Source organism: Bos javanicus, chromosome 16 (genome assembly GCF_032452875.1).
Source record: "Bos javanicus breed banteng chromosome 16, ARS-OSU_banteng_1.0, whole genome shotgun sequence".
NCBI classification, from domain to species: domain Eukaryota; kingdom Metazoa; phylum Chordata; class Mammalia; order Artiodactyla; family Bovidae; genus Bos; species Bos javanicus.
Window position 1 is genome coordinate 7,396,872 of NC_083883.1, and position 19,645 is coordinate 7,416,516.

General features: G+C 37.0%; 1 protein-coding gene across 2 annotated transcripts in view; it reads left to right on the forward strand.

Annotated features, from left to right (window-relative positions):
• Window positions 1-19,645, forward strand: part of KCNT2 (potassium sodium-activated channel subfamily T member 2) — a 435,264-nt gene that overhangs the window by 378,866 nt on the left and 36,753 nt on the right. For both annotated transcript variants that reach the window (XM_061382138.1, XM_061382137.1), the window contains 3 exons: window positions 6,119-6,220; window positions 7,888-7,971; window positions 8,948-9,076. In XM_061382138.1, coding sequence (XP_061238122.1) covers window positions 6,119-6,220; window positions 7,888-7,971; window positions 8,948-9,076 — 315 coding nt within the window. The remainder of the gene's footprint in view (window positions 1-6,118; window positions 6,221-7,887; window positions 7,972-8,947; window positions 9,077-19,645) is intronic.

Consider the following 19,645-nt stretch of genomic DNA (forward strand, 5'->3'; position numbering starts at 1 on the left):
ATCTTTTAGGTATTTTTAGGTAAGTGTCAATCCCTTGGATGAAAAAATCCCCTGGAGAAGAAAATGGAACCCACTCCAGTATTCTTGCCTGGAAAATCCCATGAGCAGAGGAGCATAGTGGGCTGCAGTCCAAGGGGTTGTGAGAGTCAGACATGACTTAGCGACTAAACAACAACAAAGTTTTAGATGAGTGGATGTTAGGAAAACACAAAATCATTGCTGAAACTTTAACTGAATCCAGAATTATACCAAGAAACAAGTATGCCTGAAAAAAACATTAATACAGTATATGTTTGTACTAGAAGAGATCACAGAAATATTTATTATTATATGTTGTAAAACACAATAGTCAGAAGACATACTAAAGTCAGAGAACTTTGTGTAACACAAACTTTCAGTTTTTTTCCACCTTCAAACCTCCATTAAAGAACTGAAGTGAGAAGAGAGGGGTGTTGAGGTAACCTCAAGTTGTTTGTTTCTTGCCTCTTCATACAAATGTTATAAACTTTATGCAACAAACTTTCTTTACATGTAGACAACCACTGTAAGTAGAAAAAGATTTATTCATTTGTTCAATTAAATTTCATTGGCTGTGTGCTAGGCATTTGGCACAACTTAAGAACCACATGCAGAGTACATCATGAGAAACCCTGGGCTGGAGGAAGCACAAGTTGGAATCAAGATTGCCGGGAGAAATATCAATAACCTCAGATATGCAGAGGACACCACCCTTATGGCAGAAAGTGAAGAAGAACTAAAGAGCCTGTTGATGAAAGTGAAAGAAGAGAGTGAAAAAGTTGGCTTAAAGCTCAACATTCAGAAAGCTAAGATCATGGCATCCAGTCCCATCACTTCATGGGAAATAGATAGGGAAATAGTGGAAACAGTGGCTGACTTTATTTTTCTGGGCTCCAAAATCACTGCAGATGGTGATTCAAGCCATGAAATTAAAAGATGCTTCCTCCTTGGAAGGAAAGTTATGACTAACCTAGACAGCATATTCAAAAGCAGAAACATTACTTTGCCAGCAAAGGTCCATCTAATGAAGGCTGTTGTTTTCCCAGTGGTCATGTGTGGATGTGAGAGTTGGACTATAAAGAAAGCTGAGTGCTGAAGAATTGATGCTTTTGAACTGTGGTGTTGGAGAAAACTCTTGAGAGTCCTTGGACTGCAAGGAGATCCAACCAGTCCATTCTGAAGGAGATAAGTCCTGGGTGTTCATTGGATGGACTGATGTTGAAGCTGAAACTCCAGTACTTTGCCAACCTGATGTGAACAGCTGACTTATTTGAAAAGACCCTGATGGGGAAAGATTGAGGGCAGGAGGAGAATGGGACGACAGAGGATGAGATGGTTGGATGGCATCACCGACTCGATGGACATGGGTTTGGGTGGACTCCAGGAGTTGGTGAGGCCTGGCTCGCTATGGTTCATGGGGTCACAAGGATTCAGACATGACTGAGCGACTGAACTGAGCTGAACTGAACTGAAGAACCACATGTGGCCCCAGGTTCATAGGAAACCCTACCTATTTCTGTAGTAAGACGGCTCATTTGGAGCCCCTATCTAGATGGTTCAAATAAGCCTTGTTGACTCCAAGGCTAATAAGTCAGTGACTGCATTGTGATGTAATGGGCACAGATACCAATGGGGCACAACTTCCATATCCTCCCTTCTCCCTACATTTCAAGTCAGGATGTCGTTATACTCTGGACAGTCTTCTCAACTAGTAGATATGATAGATGTGGTGGAGTAACTCCTCTTTCTTCCTGACAGGATTGATGCTGAGCCCAGCCTTATCTGTCAGTCCAGGGAAAGCCCAAGGGTCTAGTTCTCTAGTACCATCATTACAACAAGCAGCAGCTGCTGCCCTGTTTATCTCCAAGACCCCCTCTATCAACAGTGTGCCCTCCCACCTATTCCTAAAAAGATCAACCCAGAGCCATCCCTTCCCCTGAGATCTCTCAAATTTGCTGCATTGGAGACTGGAGGCCTCTTCCATTGCCTCAGAGAGTGAGAGCTGATGTTTTCATTTGCTTTTCTATGTCTGTCTTTCCTGGTAAGGGGAAGCTGGCAAAAAGAGAAAGAAGCATCTTTGAGGTGACCACTTAAGTACAAGGTGAAGTTTCATCCTTAAGAAATTTGTTCCAGTCTTACACAAACATTTGCTCTTAGGCCTTTGCTTATTAATGGGTAATAATAGCAATAGAATTTTTCAAAAGAAACCCTCATACACCATTATACACACAAACACATGCTTTTTCACATTTTTTTTTTACTTTGGTAAAAGTCGTATAAAATAAAATGTGCTATTTTAAGCATATTTAACTGTACAGTTCAGAGACACTAAGTACATTCATGTTGTTCTGCAACACTCACCATCATCCATCTCTGGGATTTTTCACCTTCCTAAACTGAACCTCTATCTCCTTGAAAAACTAACTCCCCATACCTCTCTTACCCCTACTCCCTGACTCCTGGCATCTACCAGAGTCCTTTCTGACTCTGAATTTGAAATTCTAGGTACCTCATGTAAGTGGATTCAAACAGTGTTTTTTGCACCTACTATATGCTGGAATCCTTTTTTTAAGATTAACAAATATATGTCCTGAAAACACATTGTACCTTCCTTTTATTTCCCCTTGTGCTTTACAGTAGGTTCTCATTAGTTATCTATTTTATAATAGTATCAATAGTGTATATATATATATATATATATATGTTAATCCCAATCTCCCATTTCATCCCACCCCCACTTTAACCCTCAGTGTCCATGTATTTGTTCTTTATATTGTTGTCTCTATTCCTGCCCTGCAAATAGGTTCATCTATCCCTTTTTTCTACATTCCACATATATGCCTTAATATATGATATTTGTTTTTTTCTTTCTGGTTTGAACACACTTTTGGGGGTCATTTACAGAATTTTAGCTACAGTTTGGTATGGCTCAGTCAATTGAGTTCAGTAAATCAGTCATGTCCAACTATTTGCCACCCCATGGATTACAGAACGCCAGGCTTCCCTGTCCAACACCAACTCCTAAAGATTGCTCAAACTCATGTCCATTAAGTCAGTGATGCAATCCAACCATCTCATCCTCTGTTATCTCCTTCTCCTCCTGCCTTCAATCTTTCCCAGCATCAGGGTTTTTTCAAATGGGTCAGTTCTTCGCCACAGGTGGCCAAAGTATTGAAGCTTCAGCTTCAGCATCCATACTTCCAATGAATATTCAGGACTGATTTCCTTTAGAATTGATCAGTTTGATCACCTTGCAGTCCAAGGGACTCTCAAGAGTCCTTTCCAGCACCACAATTCAAAAGCATCAGTTCTTCAACCCTCAGTCTTCTTTATGGTCCAACACTCACATCCATGCATGACTACTAGAAAAACCATAGATTGCACTATACGGACTTTTGTTGGCAAAGTAATGTCTTTGCATCTATGTTTGTCATAGCTTTTCTTCCAAGGAGCAAGCGTTTTTTCATTTCATGGCTTTAATTTCACTTTTATCAAGAGGCTCTTTAGTTCTTCTTTGCTTTCTGCCATAAGGGTGGTATCATCTGCATATCTGAGGTTATTGATATTTCTTGTGGCAATCTTGATTCCAGCTTGTGCTTCATCCAGCCTAGCATTTCACATGATGTACTCTGCATATAAGTTAAATAAGCAGGGTGACAATATAAAGCCTTGACATACTCCTTTCCCAATTTGGAACCTGTCTGTTGTTCCATCAGTTCAGTTCAGTTCAGTTCAGTCGCTCAGTCGTGTCCGACTCTTTGAGATGCCATGAATCACAGCATACCAGGCCTCCCTGTCCATTACCAACCCCCGGAGTTTACTCAAACTCATGTCCATCGAGTCGGTGATGCCATCCAGCCATCTCATCCTCTGTCATCCCCTTCTCCTCCTGCCCCCAATCCCTCCCAGCATCAGAGTCTTTTCCAATGAGTCAACTCTTCGCATGACGTGGCCAAAGTATTGGAGTTTCAGCTTCAGCATCAGTCCTTCCAAAGAACACCCAGGACTGATCTCCTTTAGAATGGACTGGTTGGATCTCCTTGCAGTCTAAGGGACTCTCAAGAGTCTTCTCCAATACCACAGTTCAAAAGCATCAATTCTTCAGCACTCAGCTTTCTTCACAGTCCAACTCTCACATCCATACATGACCACAGGAAAAACCATAGCCTTGACTAGCCAGACCTTTGTTGGCAAAGTAATGTCTCTGATTTTCAATATGCTATCTAGGTTGGTCATAACTTACCTTCCAAGGAGTAAGCATCTTTTAATTTCATGGCTGCAATCACCATCTGCAGTGATTTTGGAGCCCCCCAAAATAAGGTCTGACACTGTTTCCATTGTTTCCCCATATATTTCCCATGAAGTGATGGGACCAGATGCCATGATCTTAGTTTTCTGAATGTTGAGCTTTAAGCTAACTTTTTTTTTTTAACTTTGCAATATTGTATTGGTTTTGCCATATATCAACATGAATCCGCCACAGGTATACACGTGTTCCCCATCCTGAACCCTCCTCCCTCCTCCCTCCCCGTACCATCCCTCTGGGTCATCCAAATGCACCAGCCCCAAGCATCCAGTATCATGCATCGAACCTGGATTGGCGATTCGGTTTTCACTATCTGTTTCTAACTATTACTTCTTGATCGGCATACAGATTTCTCAGGAGGCAGGTAAAGTGGTCTGGTATTTCTATCTCTTGAAGAATTTTGCACAGTTTTTTGTGGTCCACACAAAGACTTTGGCGTAGTCAGTAAAGCAGAAGTAGATGTTTTTCTGGAACTCTCTTGCTTTTTCTGTGATCAATCATATGTTGGCAATTTGATCTCTGGTTCCTCTGCCTTTTCTAAATCCAGCTTGGACATTTGGAGGCTCTTGGTTCATGTACTGTTGAAGCCTCTCTTGGCAAATTTTGAGCATTATTTGACTAGAGTGTGAGATGAGTGCAATTGTGCAGTAGTTTGAACATTCTTTGGCATTGCCTTTCTTTGGAATTTGGATGAAAACTGACCTTTTCAGTCCTGTGGCCACTGCTGAGTTTTCCACATTTGCAAATTTGCTGGTATATTGAGTGCAGCATCATCTCTTAAGATTTGAAATAGCTCAACTGAAATTCCATCGTCTGCACTAGCTTTGCTTGTAGTGATGCTTCCAGGGTCCGCTTTACTTCATATTTCAGGATGTCTGGCTCTAGGTAAGCGATCACACCATCATGGTTATCTGGGTCATTAAGATCTTTTTGTATAGTTCTGTGTATTTTTACCACTTCTTCTTAATATCTTCTTCTTCTGTTAGGTCCCTACCATTTCTGTCTTTTATGACAGAGAAAATGTATGGCTGGCACACCTTGAAAGGCACATTGACAAATTAAAACTCAAATGACAGAAAGCTAGAATCCACTGGTTGTGATCATTCCTACTTGCCTGTGTTCTGTGTCCTCACATATGAGAATATTCAAAAGCTGATATTCTGGATATTATAGTACATTATGTGGCTTTGGGGATTTTTCCAAATTTGATGAAATAATGATATTTTGTTTGTTATTTTTATTAACATTATTTCAAATCCTGTTAAGAAATATGTACAAAAGGTAAATAAATGTTTAATGTATGAAAGGATCCAGCTTTCTTAACTGTTGGGTATTTTAATGAAGAAAACATGGTTATGAAAGGGGCTTCCCAGGTGGCTCAATGGTAAAGAATCCTGCCAATGCAGGAGATGTGGGTTCGCTTCCTGGGTTGGGAAGATCCCCTAGAGAGGGAAATGGAAACCCACTCCTGTACTCTTGCCTGGGTAATCCCATGGACAGAGGAGCCCAGTGCACTCCAGTCCACAGGGATTGAAAAAGAGTCAGACATGACTGAGCATGCATGCACAGCTCTTCTGTCCATGGGAGTTTCCAGGCAAGAGTACTGGAGTGGGGTGCCATCGCCTTCTCTGAAAGGGACATTAACAATACAATTAAAGGTGAAGTCATGGTGCATTCACAGCTAAGAACCACATGACAAAAATTACTTTCTTCACATTTGTTAGAATTTAACTAAGCAGAAAAGCATAAGATAGAGGATGCTCACAAATTATTATTTTTCAAATTTCTGAACAGAAAGAAAGAGAACGAGGTTCTAACTTGGCCTTCATATTCCGACTGCCTTTTGCTGCTGGAAGGGTGTTCAGTATCAGCATGTTGGACACACTTCTTTATCAGGTACTCAGTGTTTCTTTCCTGTTGCTCTCTGAAGCATTTATTTTCTATTTTGTTTAGATCCTATCAAACGAATGATACAACTAGTGTTTCTCATGTACTGTCAACTTAAATTGGCTCTGGAAGTAACCCGATATTTTATTTCATGTATTTAATGAATGATCTAAATGTGCCTATGAAAGACATCATAAGAAAAAAATTATTTTTCAGAATACTATATGAAATGATATTAGGCATTCTTTGACACCAGTGTCCTACAATGTTTCATGTGACATTTGAATGCATTTGCATATTCCTTTACATATATAACTAAACTATAAATAAAAGTTAAGAAAAAATTACTAGGTTAAGAAAAAGACACCTTTCTTTCTAATGCACATTTTTTAAAAATGATACCAAATAATGTCAGTAAACTGTCAAATCAAGGACTTTTTCAACATCTGATAATTTTGCCTACTTTAGAAACATGTAAGGAAAATTTTACAACCTCTAAGAACCATTCAGTTTGTTTCTGAATGCCAGAGTTTCACATTGTCATTTCATCATTGCTAAGTTCACAGGATTTTATTTTATACAAATACACTAATTTTTTTAACTATGCCAAAAGCTGAACAGCAGCAATATTTCATATTATTTGATTCAAGTATTCAGATAATTTCTAAATATATCTGTTAAGGAAACAAAAAGATATTCATAGGGCTTTAAACAAAAATCAACAACAAAAAAATAGTTGAAATATTTGATTGTAAATTTTAGTCATTACAAACTTTTAAAAATATTCTCTTTTGTTCAGCTTATAGTTTTTTGTTATTAAAAATATAGAATTGTTTTCCTAATGTCCAATACCATGCATAAAATTTAAACATATCACGATATCCTAGAAAATAATAATTTCTCATATTTTTTGAGGACAGCTTAACTGTACATGTGTATTTAGCACACTGACAAGATCGATTTTTATTTCTTTTTTTTAATGGAGGCTTAATGATTGGAGAAGGAAATGCCTCCAAACCCACTCCAGTATTCTTGCCTGGAGAATCCCAGGGACAGAGGAGTCTAGCAGGCTACAGTTCATGGGGTCGCAGGAGTCAGACACCACTTAGCGACTAAACTACCACCACCTAAAGTGGGCTTCCTTGGTGGCTCAGACTGCTAAGAATCTGCCTGCTAATGCAGGAGACCCAGGTTTAATTCTTGGGTCAGAAAGACCCCCTAGAGAAGGGAATGGCAATCCACTTCAGTATCCTTGCCTGGAGAATTCCACGGACTGAGGAGCCTGGTGGGCTATAGTCCATGGGGTCAGACACAACTGAGTGACTAACACTTTCACTTTCAGTGATATGATAGTGCTTCCCTGGTGGCTCAGTGGTAAAGAATCTGCCTGCCAATGCTGAAAACGCAGGTTCAATCCCTGGGCCGGGAACGTCCCCTGAGAAGGAAGTGGCAACCCACTCCAGTATTCTTGCCTGGGAAATCCCATGGGCAGAGGAGCCTGGCTGATTAAAGTTCATCAGGTTGCAAAATAGTTAGGTGTGACTTCAGTCACTAAACAGCAACAGCAATGACATGATAACCTTTAACATAACCTTTAAGATGTGATAACATATTCACACTCTAAGCTATTCTGTTTTTCATATACATGATAAATACATATTTTATTTCTTTTGCAGTCATTTGTGAAGGACTATATGATTTCTATTACCAGACTTCTGTTGGGATTGGACCCTACACCACGGTCGGGGTTTCTTTCCTCTGTAAGTTACTACTGTCTGAAGTGGAAGATAATTCTGGCAGGCAGCTCTTAAATCCATTTATCATGCTCTATGGCTGACTCTTCTATATCATTTATTTATTTTTCTAACAAGTGCTCAAAGAATAGTATCCTGGTTTTTTTAATTAATTAAAAAATGTTTAGGGAAAGCATTATTTAAATTAATAATCTTGCAGATAGCCATTTGGAGCAAAATTCACAAGTGGTTTTTTTTTTTTTTCCTCCCCTAGCTGGCATTTGAGATGAACAGTTTCTGACATACGATGTCATACTGCCAAGGAAAACACTGATCATGTTGTTTAACTTCTGTTCCCTGACCGGGCCTCCTGTAGGGGAAGCATGAAATCCTAACCACTAGACCACCAGGGAATTCTCTAACCTCTCTGTTTTATAAAAGAGTGTGCCATGTCCAAGTGTATTTCATTAAGTGACTTATTAGCAATTCAAATTCGTGATTAGCACAGAGGGAGCAGCACTTATCCCTCCTAACTGGGAGTCCTGTGTTCCTTCTATTGCACACCTGTCTCAGTAGGGATGCTATAGAATTTTGGATGGACTGTTCGTTTTTGTGCTGGAGTGTCCTTTGCACTTAAGGATGTGTAGCATCAGCAGACCCTGTCCACTAAGTCCTAGTAGCATCCTCTAGTTATTGCAACATTCAAACAAGTCCTTACATACAGGTTTCCAACATTTCCCAGTCAATTACTAGTAATGTCGCCCACTGAGACAGAACTAATGCAATGCCATGCTGCCACAAATTGAGCAGTGGGTTTCTTAAGTTTGAGTTAACCTGAGGGATAAGGTTTAGATGAAATGAGTAAATTATGGGTATGCACTTACGAAATGTTACTTTGAGATTTTGAAATATCAGTGAAATCTACTTTTAAGGAATGAAAAATAACCATTTGATTTTTTATTTCTTAAAAATTTGGTATGTAAATAATCCAATTATATTACAGATGAAGATCACAGAGGATGACTTATGGAATAGGACTTATGCCAGACTTTATCAGAAGTTATGTTCCTCTACTGGAGATGTTCCCATTGGTATTTACAGGACGGAATCTCAAAAGCTTACTACATCTGAGGTTTGGAAATATCATATATTCCTGTCTTAATATTTAAAGTGATTGAAGACTGCGATTCCTAAACCTGGAAACTTATTTCTGAAATATCGGCCATTAAATTATGTTAGGAAGTTCATAAAGTATTTTTGGCGAAAGTGATTCTAGAGTTTGGACTCTGAGTGCTCTTTGTAGGTTTTGAGGAAATAAATTAATTCTAAGTAACCTTTTGGCACATAAGAAAAGTTCTCAGGGCAAGCATTCTAGTTTTTAGTATAATCTTCAACTCCAATATATTAGCATTTGGAAAGAAGGAAACAGATAGGTTAGGGAGCATGGAATTCACATTTTTTCAAATTCTAGGTTGAGGACCACTTTGGAGCCATGGAAAAAACCCCAGGTGCAGTTCCATACCCTGGCTCAATAGTCATAATAGCAAACTAGAGCCTATTAAAAATGGAACAGAATTTACAATGCCTGCATACAACTGAAAACATATCCATATTTTAATTTGGTCACACTGTGTGGTTCTAAATTATGGTTTATATTCTTGAAATATTTATCCTCTTCAGATACCTCAAAGTTATTCAAAATTTTAGTTAAGAATTTCTTTCTTTGGTCTTATGTGAAACAGAACCTCAACTATGAGATTTAGATCAATTACATGCATTTTAATAGTCATGTAATCATTACACCTGTTTGTGATTAAAGTCAATGAATCTCTGTGTGGAAAAGAAGAACTTTATAGGAAGCATAAAGGGTAACAGAGTAGATTTTTATTTTCTTGTTACAGTTTATAGCTTGACATTTAAGTAAGTGATATTGAGGCCAGAAGAAAATAGTTCCATTTTTCTGAGATGCTCTTTGCTGATTTTGCTGCAGCTTCAGAGGTGCTAAAAGATGTTTTATTGCCATTACTGCAGCTGAATTTGAGTTTTTCATTGGCTGTGGTCCCCGTGGTTCACTCCACAAAAAGCAGGACCAAATTGGAGAAAATCAGGAATGACTGATGGGAGAGACATACCAGAGAGTTGAATGTGGAAGACAGCTTGGCAGATATGCCTAAAAGTTTAAGAATATTACATCCAAAAATATCATTTGATTAAAGGTTAAGAGAATAAAAGTGCTTTCACACCTAAGCTATTAACCACTTCTTACTCAAGCTTGTTAAAGACAAAGAAGATTTCCAGATAGCAGAATACTATCCTGTTTTTATCTTGTAATATGGATTTTGTAAACTTGAAAACAGTTAATTCTTCCATTGGTCAAGTTCATATCCATGTTTGTCATTTTGTATTATTAAGAGACTTTGTTGTATGCTGTTCACAGTGTAGATAGGGAAAAGATAATTGAATATTCGTACTGTCATCAAGGAGCATTTAACATTACATCTCAGTCAGTTGTTCCCATCACAAATCAGCAAAATATTTATAAATCCCCAAACCTCCAGCTTATGTTAAAAGCACACATCCTTGGAAAAAATAAAAGGATACTAGGTTAAATGAAGAGAATATCTGCTGTCTTTCTATACTGAGTTGAGTTCATTTGGAGCATATATTTTTTGTTCATTTTATATACTACCTATTACCAAAAAAAAAAAAAAGAGGCAATTTAAAGATTACAATAAATTTCAAGCACTTTTACAGTAAAATATATTAGTAAGGGCAAGAAATTAATATTACTGTACATCTAAAATGACCTGACTGCTATAGTTGAAAAGGAATTCTATTTTTCTGGGAAATAAGGCAAATACATTGAGTTATATAATAATTGTAGTTTGATACACAAAAAGATGTAGTTCATCTATAGAAAGATTTGTTTTTCCTGATCATTGTTAACAGAGTGAGTATATTATATGTTTCTTTGTATGAGATTTAATATTTAGAAATAATTTAAAAGATAGATAACATGATGAAAATTATCTGGCTTTATAGTTTTGCAAGATTCTAAAATGCCAAAAAAGGTGGTACTCAATAAAATCTCATTTTATAAAATCAGACTCTTTCGTGTCTGACTCTTTGTGACCCATGGACTGTAGCCCACCAGGCTCCTCTGTCCATGGGATTCTCCAGGCCGCAATACTGGAATGGGTAGCCATTCCCAGGGGATCTTCCCAATCCAGGGATCGAATCCGGGTCTCCTGCATTGCAGGCAGATTCTTTGCCATTTTAACCACCAGAGAGGCCTCTAAATTACATTAATATAAATATTTCAGTAAGGCTTGAGATAAAATAGTTTTGAAACTGGAGCTGCTCATTCTCTACCATTTTCTGCTCAGTGTTATTCCACTGGGCCAAGTGTTAAGAATCTGGAGACAAACAGTTCCAACAAGCCTATATTCATATATTTTTAATGTGTTTTTAAATATTTGTAACAATAGTGACAATCCTAAATAGTGGGTTAGACTTGAATTATATTACAACAAAAATTATAATTCAAAATTTCATTTCTGCCTTTTGAAGGATAAAGATCATGGTATTCCATAGAACTGAAGAACAAGATAATGCGATTTTTATAACCCCTAAATGTTTCGGGCTTATATATTGACTGGGCAGATCAACTTTTAACCTTTATAACGTATTTGAAAATTCAGAATATTTCTATACATTTACTTGAATGTATATGTAGAAGTGAAAAATACTCTTATTATAGTATCTAAAATTAAACAAAAAAACAGTACAACTACTAATACAAATAATGATTTTTAAATATCAATAATGCAGTCAATTTCCTCTCATGAATATAATCCTTTCATATACTCTTATCAAATTTTTAATTTTCTACTAGCACCACATTAACTTTTCATCAAATCATAGAAAGATGATTTTAGAAAAAAACCTAACAACAACTTTCTGGAAAGTTTTTAAAATATTAGCTTATTCTTTACCAACTTATTCAAAAGAGCTTTGATAAGTAATCAAACACATAATTAGATGATAAATGTTATGTGGTATCTATAGTATATTGTCCTGTTGCTGATTGTTTTGTGTATGTACTGTTTAGTTGTTGTTTAAACTGTAATTTGTGTGTTTCTTTTCCCTCCCTTTGTGTCATCGTTGAGAAATAGCATCACAAGTAAGTATTTTGTTTGTCTTCCTTGCTTCAAATCATCTAATACAATGAGTCATTAAAAGAAAAGAATATTAAATAAACTCAATATTTCAGATTTTAAAAGAAAACAAGCTGAAATGTTTTTATATGTTCTCTTCAAGTTAGTGTATCTATATTTCCCTAATATGATTGCAAATTAATATTACCTATTTGTCTTAAATTATGTTTATGTATTGATCCAATCACACATTTTACTGCGTGGTGTCATTACCAGCTAATCACTTACTGGATGCAGATTATCTGTCCTCAAGGGACGTGCCACCTTCTGTGCAGTCAGCTAGGACTGAAAAGGAATGGAGCTCTTGACATAAAAACATACCTTTAGTTTGCTTCTGTTCCTGAGGGAACAGTTATGGGAATGATAGAACCTGAGATGGATTCCTTCTTATACATTTATATTCCTGAAACCTTGATTTATCTTTATGTGATTTGCAGTTTTTATTTTATTTTCCACTTTCTTCATGTATATTGTGTTAAATAATAGTCATTATGGCTTTAGTACTTGACATAAACTCCCAAACATTAATATAATTAAAGAAACTATTACAAATATAAGCATTTTCAACTTTAAAAATTGCATTTTGAATGTAAAAGCGGTGGTACAATTCAGCCTACTGTGGAATAATATCACAAGTATAAAACTTTTGTGTCAAAATTGCCAAGCAAAAACATGAGTCTATTTTTGAACTAATTGAAGTTGTGTATTATGATAATTCCAGAAATTTTGACAGAATGACTGGTGTGTTCTCCACAATTTGAAGCTTTGTAATAAATGCAAATGTTTATTAAATTATTCTGAGCACTCTGCATAATTTATTTAAGATTTAATAAGCTCTAGCTCTGCTATATTTTAAATATTCTAATTTTGTTTTTCTATATATTGATTCCTTTGGAATTTACAAAATATGTACTAAAGAAGCTTCCCTTTGGGCTGTAAGACTGTTTTAGCTGCTTTCTGACCTTTTTCACATTATGGTACATAGACAGTCTAACATTTGTTTATCATGAAATTGCTCAGCAGGTCCAGCTACCATGGCTGCCTGCACGTGATGCAAATTGAAATTCTAGTTTAATGCAGAATACAGTGCTGGCAAAGGCAAGGTTTGGAGAGCTTATCTTAAAGTTTTATGGTTTATTTATTAGAATATGTTTTGTAATGCTTTGAAAAGGTACTAATGAGATTAAGCATATATTTCTAAAATTTTTCATTTGTACCAGTATTTGACTTGACCTGATTGACAAGTTTTCATTTTATTTATAATGCACCTGCAGACATTATTTCAGGAAGTATTTTAGGAACATGTCACAAGCCAAAGTGCTTCACCTTGCCTCTCCTAAGGGCATTATTGAGTGTGAATCAAAGCCTGGTCCACAGTAGTAGAAACACTAGTTAGTGGTCATACCATGTCCCTAAAAGGGGTTTGCATTTGGCTAAAAATTGTATAGCTTCATGTTTGAAAGTGGAGTTAATTAGAATGTAGATTTTTGCCTCTGTTGTGGTTTTCCATGTCGATTCATATGTTCTGCACTTTTAATTCAGATGTCAAGTTTACTATCTCCTGTTTTCTCTAACTTACCATTATAGATTCAGAAAGTCAAAGGTTTGGTTCATTTCTGAATTTTTGTAGCCAATTGGAAGTTGACTTGTAACTTTCTTCCTGTCATTGCTTTCTTTCTCATAGTTACTGTTCTAGGTCTTAAAATCCTCCAGTTAATTCCCTATGCAAACTAAGCTTCTTCCCTCTAATTTGCTGGGAAATGTGAGTTTTCCCATATACATATCTGCTCAAAATCCTTTTATGAAGAAAAAGCTCTAACTGTACTTCAGATATTAAAATATATTTATCCTTGTAATTCTATTTTTTTTCTTCCACAATTCTGTTCTTTCAATTTTTTTTTGTTCTCTCTCTCAACCCTCAAATATGTTCAGATTTCCTCAAACCTCAAGAAACATTCACCTCTTATTCTATTTTTCTTATTTCATTCTTGCTGTTAAACTCTCAGAAGAGTTCAAATATGATGTCCATTCTGTTCCTTATCCATGTCTCTCAGTTTTTCCTCACTCTGATCAATTCTGATCTTACTAGAAATCTCTTTTAGCCAAAATTATTGGCATTTTAAATTAGTTGTAATTTGTTTAAACACTGTAGAAGCTTTAACTGGGTTCATTTCTCTTAAACCTTAAAATGCTCTGGTCAGTTTTCATTTTATGAATAACTCTTGTTTATCCTGGTCTATTTCTTTTCCTCCTTTTTGTTCTGTTCAGTTTCTGCCTATAACAAATCCTTTTATTTAAAAAAATATTTTAAATCTTTATTGAATTTGTCACAATATTGCTTCCATTTTATGTGTTTTTATTTATTTATTCATTTATTTTTGGTCCCAAGGCATGTGAGATCTTAGCTCCCAGACCAGGAATTAAACCCATATCCCCCGCATTGGAAGATGAACTCTCAACCTCTGGACCACCTAGGAACTCCCAATACCATCTCATTTTAGATTCTGATACTGTGATCTTCCATCTGAAAGTTTGTCTCTAATCTCCTATCCTGGGATTGGCTCTAGAACTCAGGACCTCAAGGAGAGGCAGGGATTTACCTCCTATCCTAGGATGTTCCTTCATCTTTAAATTTCAGGAAGTACATCATGATTTAAGGGTGGATTAAGCTTCACTGCAGATCATCTCCCCAAGAGTTATAATCTTGATCTCTGCCCAATGCTGAACACTTTCTTACTTAATCCACACAGAAAGTTAATATGGCATATGATATTATTCCCATTTGTAAATGAGCTGAGGCTGAGACACTTAACTTGATAAAACAAAAAACTTAGAAAGTAGCAGACCTGGATTTCAACTTAATCACATTCTGACACCAGAGCCTTTTTTTTTTTTTTTTTTTTTTAAATCATTAGATTTCACTGAAGGAGCCTCTGCCAATTTCTGGCCACTTCTCTCTTTTCCATCACCTGCTTTGAGATCTCAAAGTGCTTTGTTTGAGAATCAACACAGGAACTGACAAAACCCAAAACCAGGCATTCATCAAAGCCATGTGTATAGTCTTTCCTCTTTTTCTGCACATGACCTTGGAGAACTCATTCAATCTTTAGGTTTCAGTGATTACTCTGAGGTTGATGGAGGGCACATTTGTGCTTTATGAGCTTGCTGTTCTAATTTCTAAACATGAAGAACAAACTCATTATCTGCCATACCTTATATGTCTTATCTCCCAGAATTAGACATTTCCTGAGCCTAGGTGCTTGGAATGAGTCAGCAAACATACAAGAAAGATTTCACAAAAAGCAGATGTGAGCTTTTCATGCCTATTCTTGGATTTAATGACTTATTGGTGGATATGCTGTATCTGAATTCTCTTCCTTCAAGATCTTGCCTAATACATACAGATAAATGATTGTTTTCTTTGCATGATGTTTATATAGTGGACTTTTTAAATTATTTTTTATTGAAGGATAATTGCTTTACAGAATTTTACTGTTTTCTGTCAAACCTCAACATGAATCAGCCATAGGTATACATATATCCCCTCCCTTTTGAAATTCCCTCCCATCTCCCACCCCATCCCACACCATCCTACCCCTATAGGTTGATACAGAGCCCCTGTTTAGGTTTCCTGAGCCATAGAAAATTCCCGTTGGCTATCTATTTTACATATGTTAATGTAAGTTTCCGTACTAATGTTACTCTTTCCATACATCTCATCCTCTCCTCCCCTCTCCCCATGTCCATGAGTCTGTTTTCTGTGTCTGTTTCTCCATTGTTGCCCTGTAAATAAATTCTTCAGTACCATTTTTTAGATTCTGTATATATATGTTAGAATATAGTGTTGGTGGGAATGTAAATTGGTAAAGCTGCTATGGAAGACATTATGGAGATTCCTCAACAAACTAGGAATAAAACCACCATGTGACCCAGCAGTCCCACTCCTAGGCCTATACCCTGAGGAAAGTGAAATTGAAAGAGACACATGTATCCCATTGTTCATTGCAACACTATTTACAATAGCTAGAACATGGAAGCAACCTAGATGCCCATCAACAGATGAATGGATAAAGAAGTTGTGGTATATATACACAATGGAATATTACTCAACCATAAAAATGAATGCATTTGAGTCAGTTCTAATTAGGTGGATGAACCTAGAACCTATTATATATAGTGGATTCTTGATGTCTGCCATACCAAGTCATTTTCTTGTTGCTGGATTTTAGACTTCTGTATTTTAGCAATTCTTTATGCTTCTTCTGTCTCTGTTCCTAGAAGAAACATTTATCCAATTATTTTGCCTGACCAAATAAGCACTGGACTTGGGACCACATGATCTATGTTTAAAGTTGGCTCCTGCTTTTACTAGCTGTGTGTGAACTTGGGCTGTTCTCCACATGTAGCAGAGTGGAAATTAAGTCAGAAATTTATTATCACTTCATTAATTAGAAAAAATCAGAAATGTGTTAACTGAATTGTTCATAGTTAATGGCAAGTACTTCTACATGGCATGGTACATAGACTAACATAGATCTTTTTCCATCATTTCTTACTGCTGCATTATTTTTTAGTGGATGACGCTGCTTCAGAAAATGTTTGTGTCAATACACTTAAATTTATAAATAAAATAATAGTAAGTATTCCAGTGATTTTGATTATAATATTTTCAAATGTAGATATATTCACTTACCTGAAATGTATTTTAATTCATACACATACACACACCATGTATCTGAGCTAATCTATAATATTCTTTCACTTTTCTCTTATAAAATTTTATTCTTGAATACTTTTATCTATTATTCTTTTTTCTAATATTTCCTAGCTCTACTAATTCTTGTCTTGTTTATTTTCAACCCTACGAAAGCATTTCTTACTTTCATTACTTACTTTAACTTAAGCATCTCACTATACAGATGGCTAACAAACACTTGAAAAGATGCTCAACATTGCTTATTATTAGAGAAATGCAGATCTAAACTACAATGAGATATCACCTCACAGGAGTCAGAATGGCCATCCTCCAAGTCTACAAACAATAAATGCTGGAGAGGGTGCGGAGAAAAGGGAACACTGTTGCACTGTTGGTGGGAATGTAAATTGATAAAGTCACTATGGAAGACGATATGGAGATTCCTTAAAAAACTAGGAATAAAACCACCATATGACCCATAAATCCCACTCCTAGGCATAAATCCTGAGGAAACCAAAACTGAAAAAGACGCATGTATCCCATTGTTCATTACAGCACTATTTACAATAGCTAAAACATGGAAGCAACCTAGATGTCCATCAAAAGATGAATGGATAAAGAAGTTGTGGTACATATACACAATGGAATATTACTCAGTCATAAAAGGGATGCATGTCAGTCAATTCTGATGAGGTAGATGAACCTAGAACCTATTATACAGAGTGAAGTGAGTCAGAAAGAGAAAGATAAATGTCATATTCTAATGCATATATACAGAATCTAAAAAAAATGGTACTGAAGAATTTATTTACAGGGCAACAATGGAGAAATAGACATAGAGAATAGAATTATGGACATGGGGAGAGAGGAGGAGAGGGTAAGATGTATGGAGAGAGTAGCATGGAAACTTACATTACCATATGTAAAATAGATAGCCAACGGGAATTTGCTGTATGGCTCAGGAAACACACAGGGGCTCTGTATCAATCTAGAGGGGTGAGATGGGAGGGCAAGGGGAGGGAGGTTCAAAAGAGAGGGGATATATGTATACCTTTGGCTGATTCATGGTTAGTGACAGAAAACAACAAAATTCCGTAAAACAATTATCCTTCAATAAAAAGATTAAAAAAAAAAAAGAGCCGCACTGGCACACCTAGTAGCAAGAAGCTATTTAAATGCATCCAGTCTGCTTGATTTAACTACACAGCCCTGGCTTTCTGCTCACTTAGTGCCTTAAACTGCATGGACATCATTCTTTCCCTTTGCCGTGCCACAGGAAATAAACTAAGCCTTTACTCACAGCTTCTTGGTGCATGACTGCTGGAGTTTATGAAATCAGAACTGAATATAAAATTATAAGGTTGATCTGAGTCATTCCAGTTTTCATAAGGAAGAAGTAATTTATAAGCTTTAATATACTTGGATCAATAATACCATTTTATATATATTCTTTACATAAGAATGGAGCTTCCCTGGTGGCTCATAGGTTAAAGCGTCTGCCGGCAATGCAGGAGACCAGGGTTCAATCCCTGGGTAGGGAAGATTCCCCTGGAGAAGGAAATGGCAACCCACCCCAGTATTCTTGCCTGGAGAATCCCATGGATGGAGGAGCCTTGTGGGCTACAGTCCACGGGGTCGCAACGAGTCAGACACGACTGAGCGACTTCACTGTGCATATCCATTGAGGCTTAACTTAGCTGCAGTGCCCTATGGATACTTCTCCTTATGACTCTGGGTATCAGCATCTTTGTTATTGCAGAGGTACAGGCAGAAGCAGAAGAAGTATTTTGTAGGGTCCCAGGGAGCTGTTTTCAGGAGTATGGATTTCAGCATGGCAACTACTCTTCTTCCACACAGGTAACCACATAATCTACTTCTGTGGTACCCAGAGTATCAGCATTTTCCCCTAACACTCTTTGCAATGCAGTTTGATGCCTGCTGTAAACACACAACCAATAGTCACGGGATAAGGATTGTTCACTGAACTTAGTGCCAGTCATGCCCTTTACTGGAATCTAGACATGCAACTCAAGATGAAACACACAAAGAAGTCTTGAGACCTGTGACACAGAGCCCCAGTTCCACCCTCTTGTTTTTAAATGCCAAAGACCGAAGCTTCTAACTTAAATTGGTGAAACCCAGAAAGAAGTATGAGAGGACTGAACAAATGCAACTTAAAACTGTGCAGCTCATAGCAAAGACTTGACAGTAGGCAGTGGCATAATTCAGAAAACATGCTTATCAGCAGGTGGTACAACCAGTTATCAAGTCAGACCCAAATAAAATGAGTCTCTGTATGGCCCCCATGGGCTGAATACCCTGTTTGCTGTGCCTGTTGCTACAGCTCCGAGTCCTTTATGACTCCCCAAGCTGCAACTTTAAGTGTTTACTGAGCCCACATTGATAAATTCTGCCTGATCCAACTTAATCTTCCATTCTTATCCCAAACCCTTAATATCCACACATTCTCTTCAGACTTTGGTCTGTAAAAACATAAAAGCTGAAGTAGTTCTCTTGGAGTGTAACTTCCTAAACATATGATAAAAAGTAAAATGAGTAACATATATGCTGCCTAGTGTCTGCATATTTGTGAATCACTTTATGAGGCTCCTAGGAATATAACACAACCCACTGCAGTACTCTTGCCTGGAAAATCCCATGGACGGAAGGGCCTGGTGGGCTGCAGTCTATGGGGTTGCTAGGAGTCGGACACGACTGAGCGATTTCACTTTGACTTATTCACTTTCATGCATTGGAGAAGGAGATGACAACCCACTCCAGTGTTCTT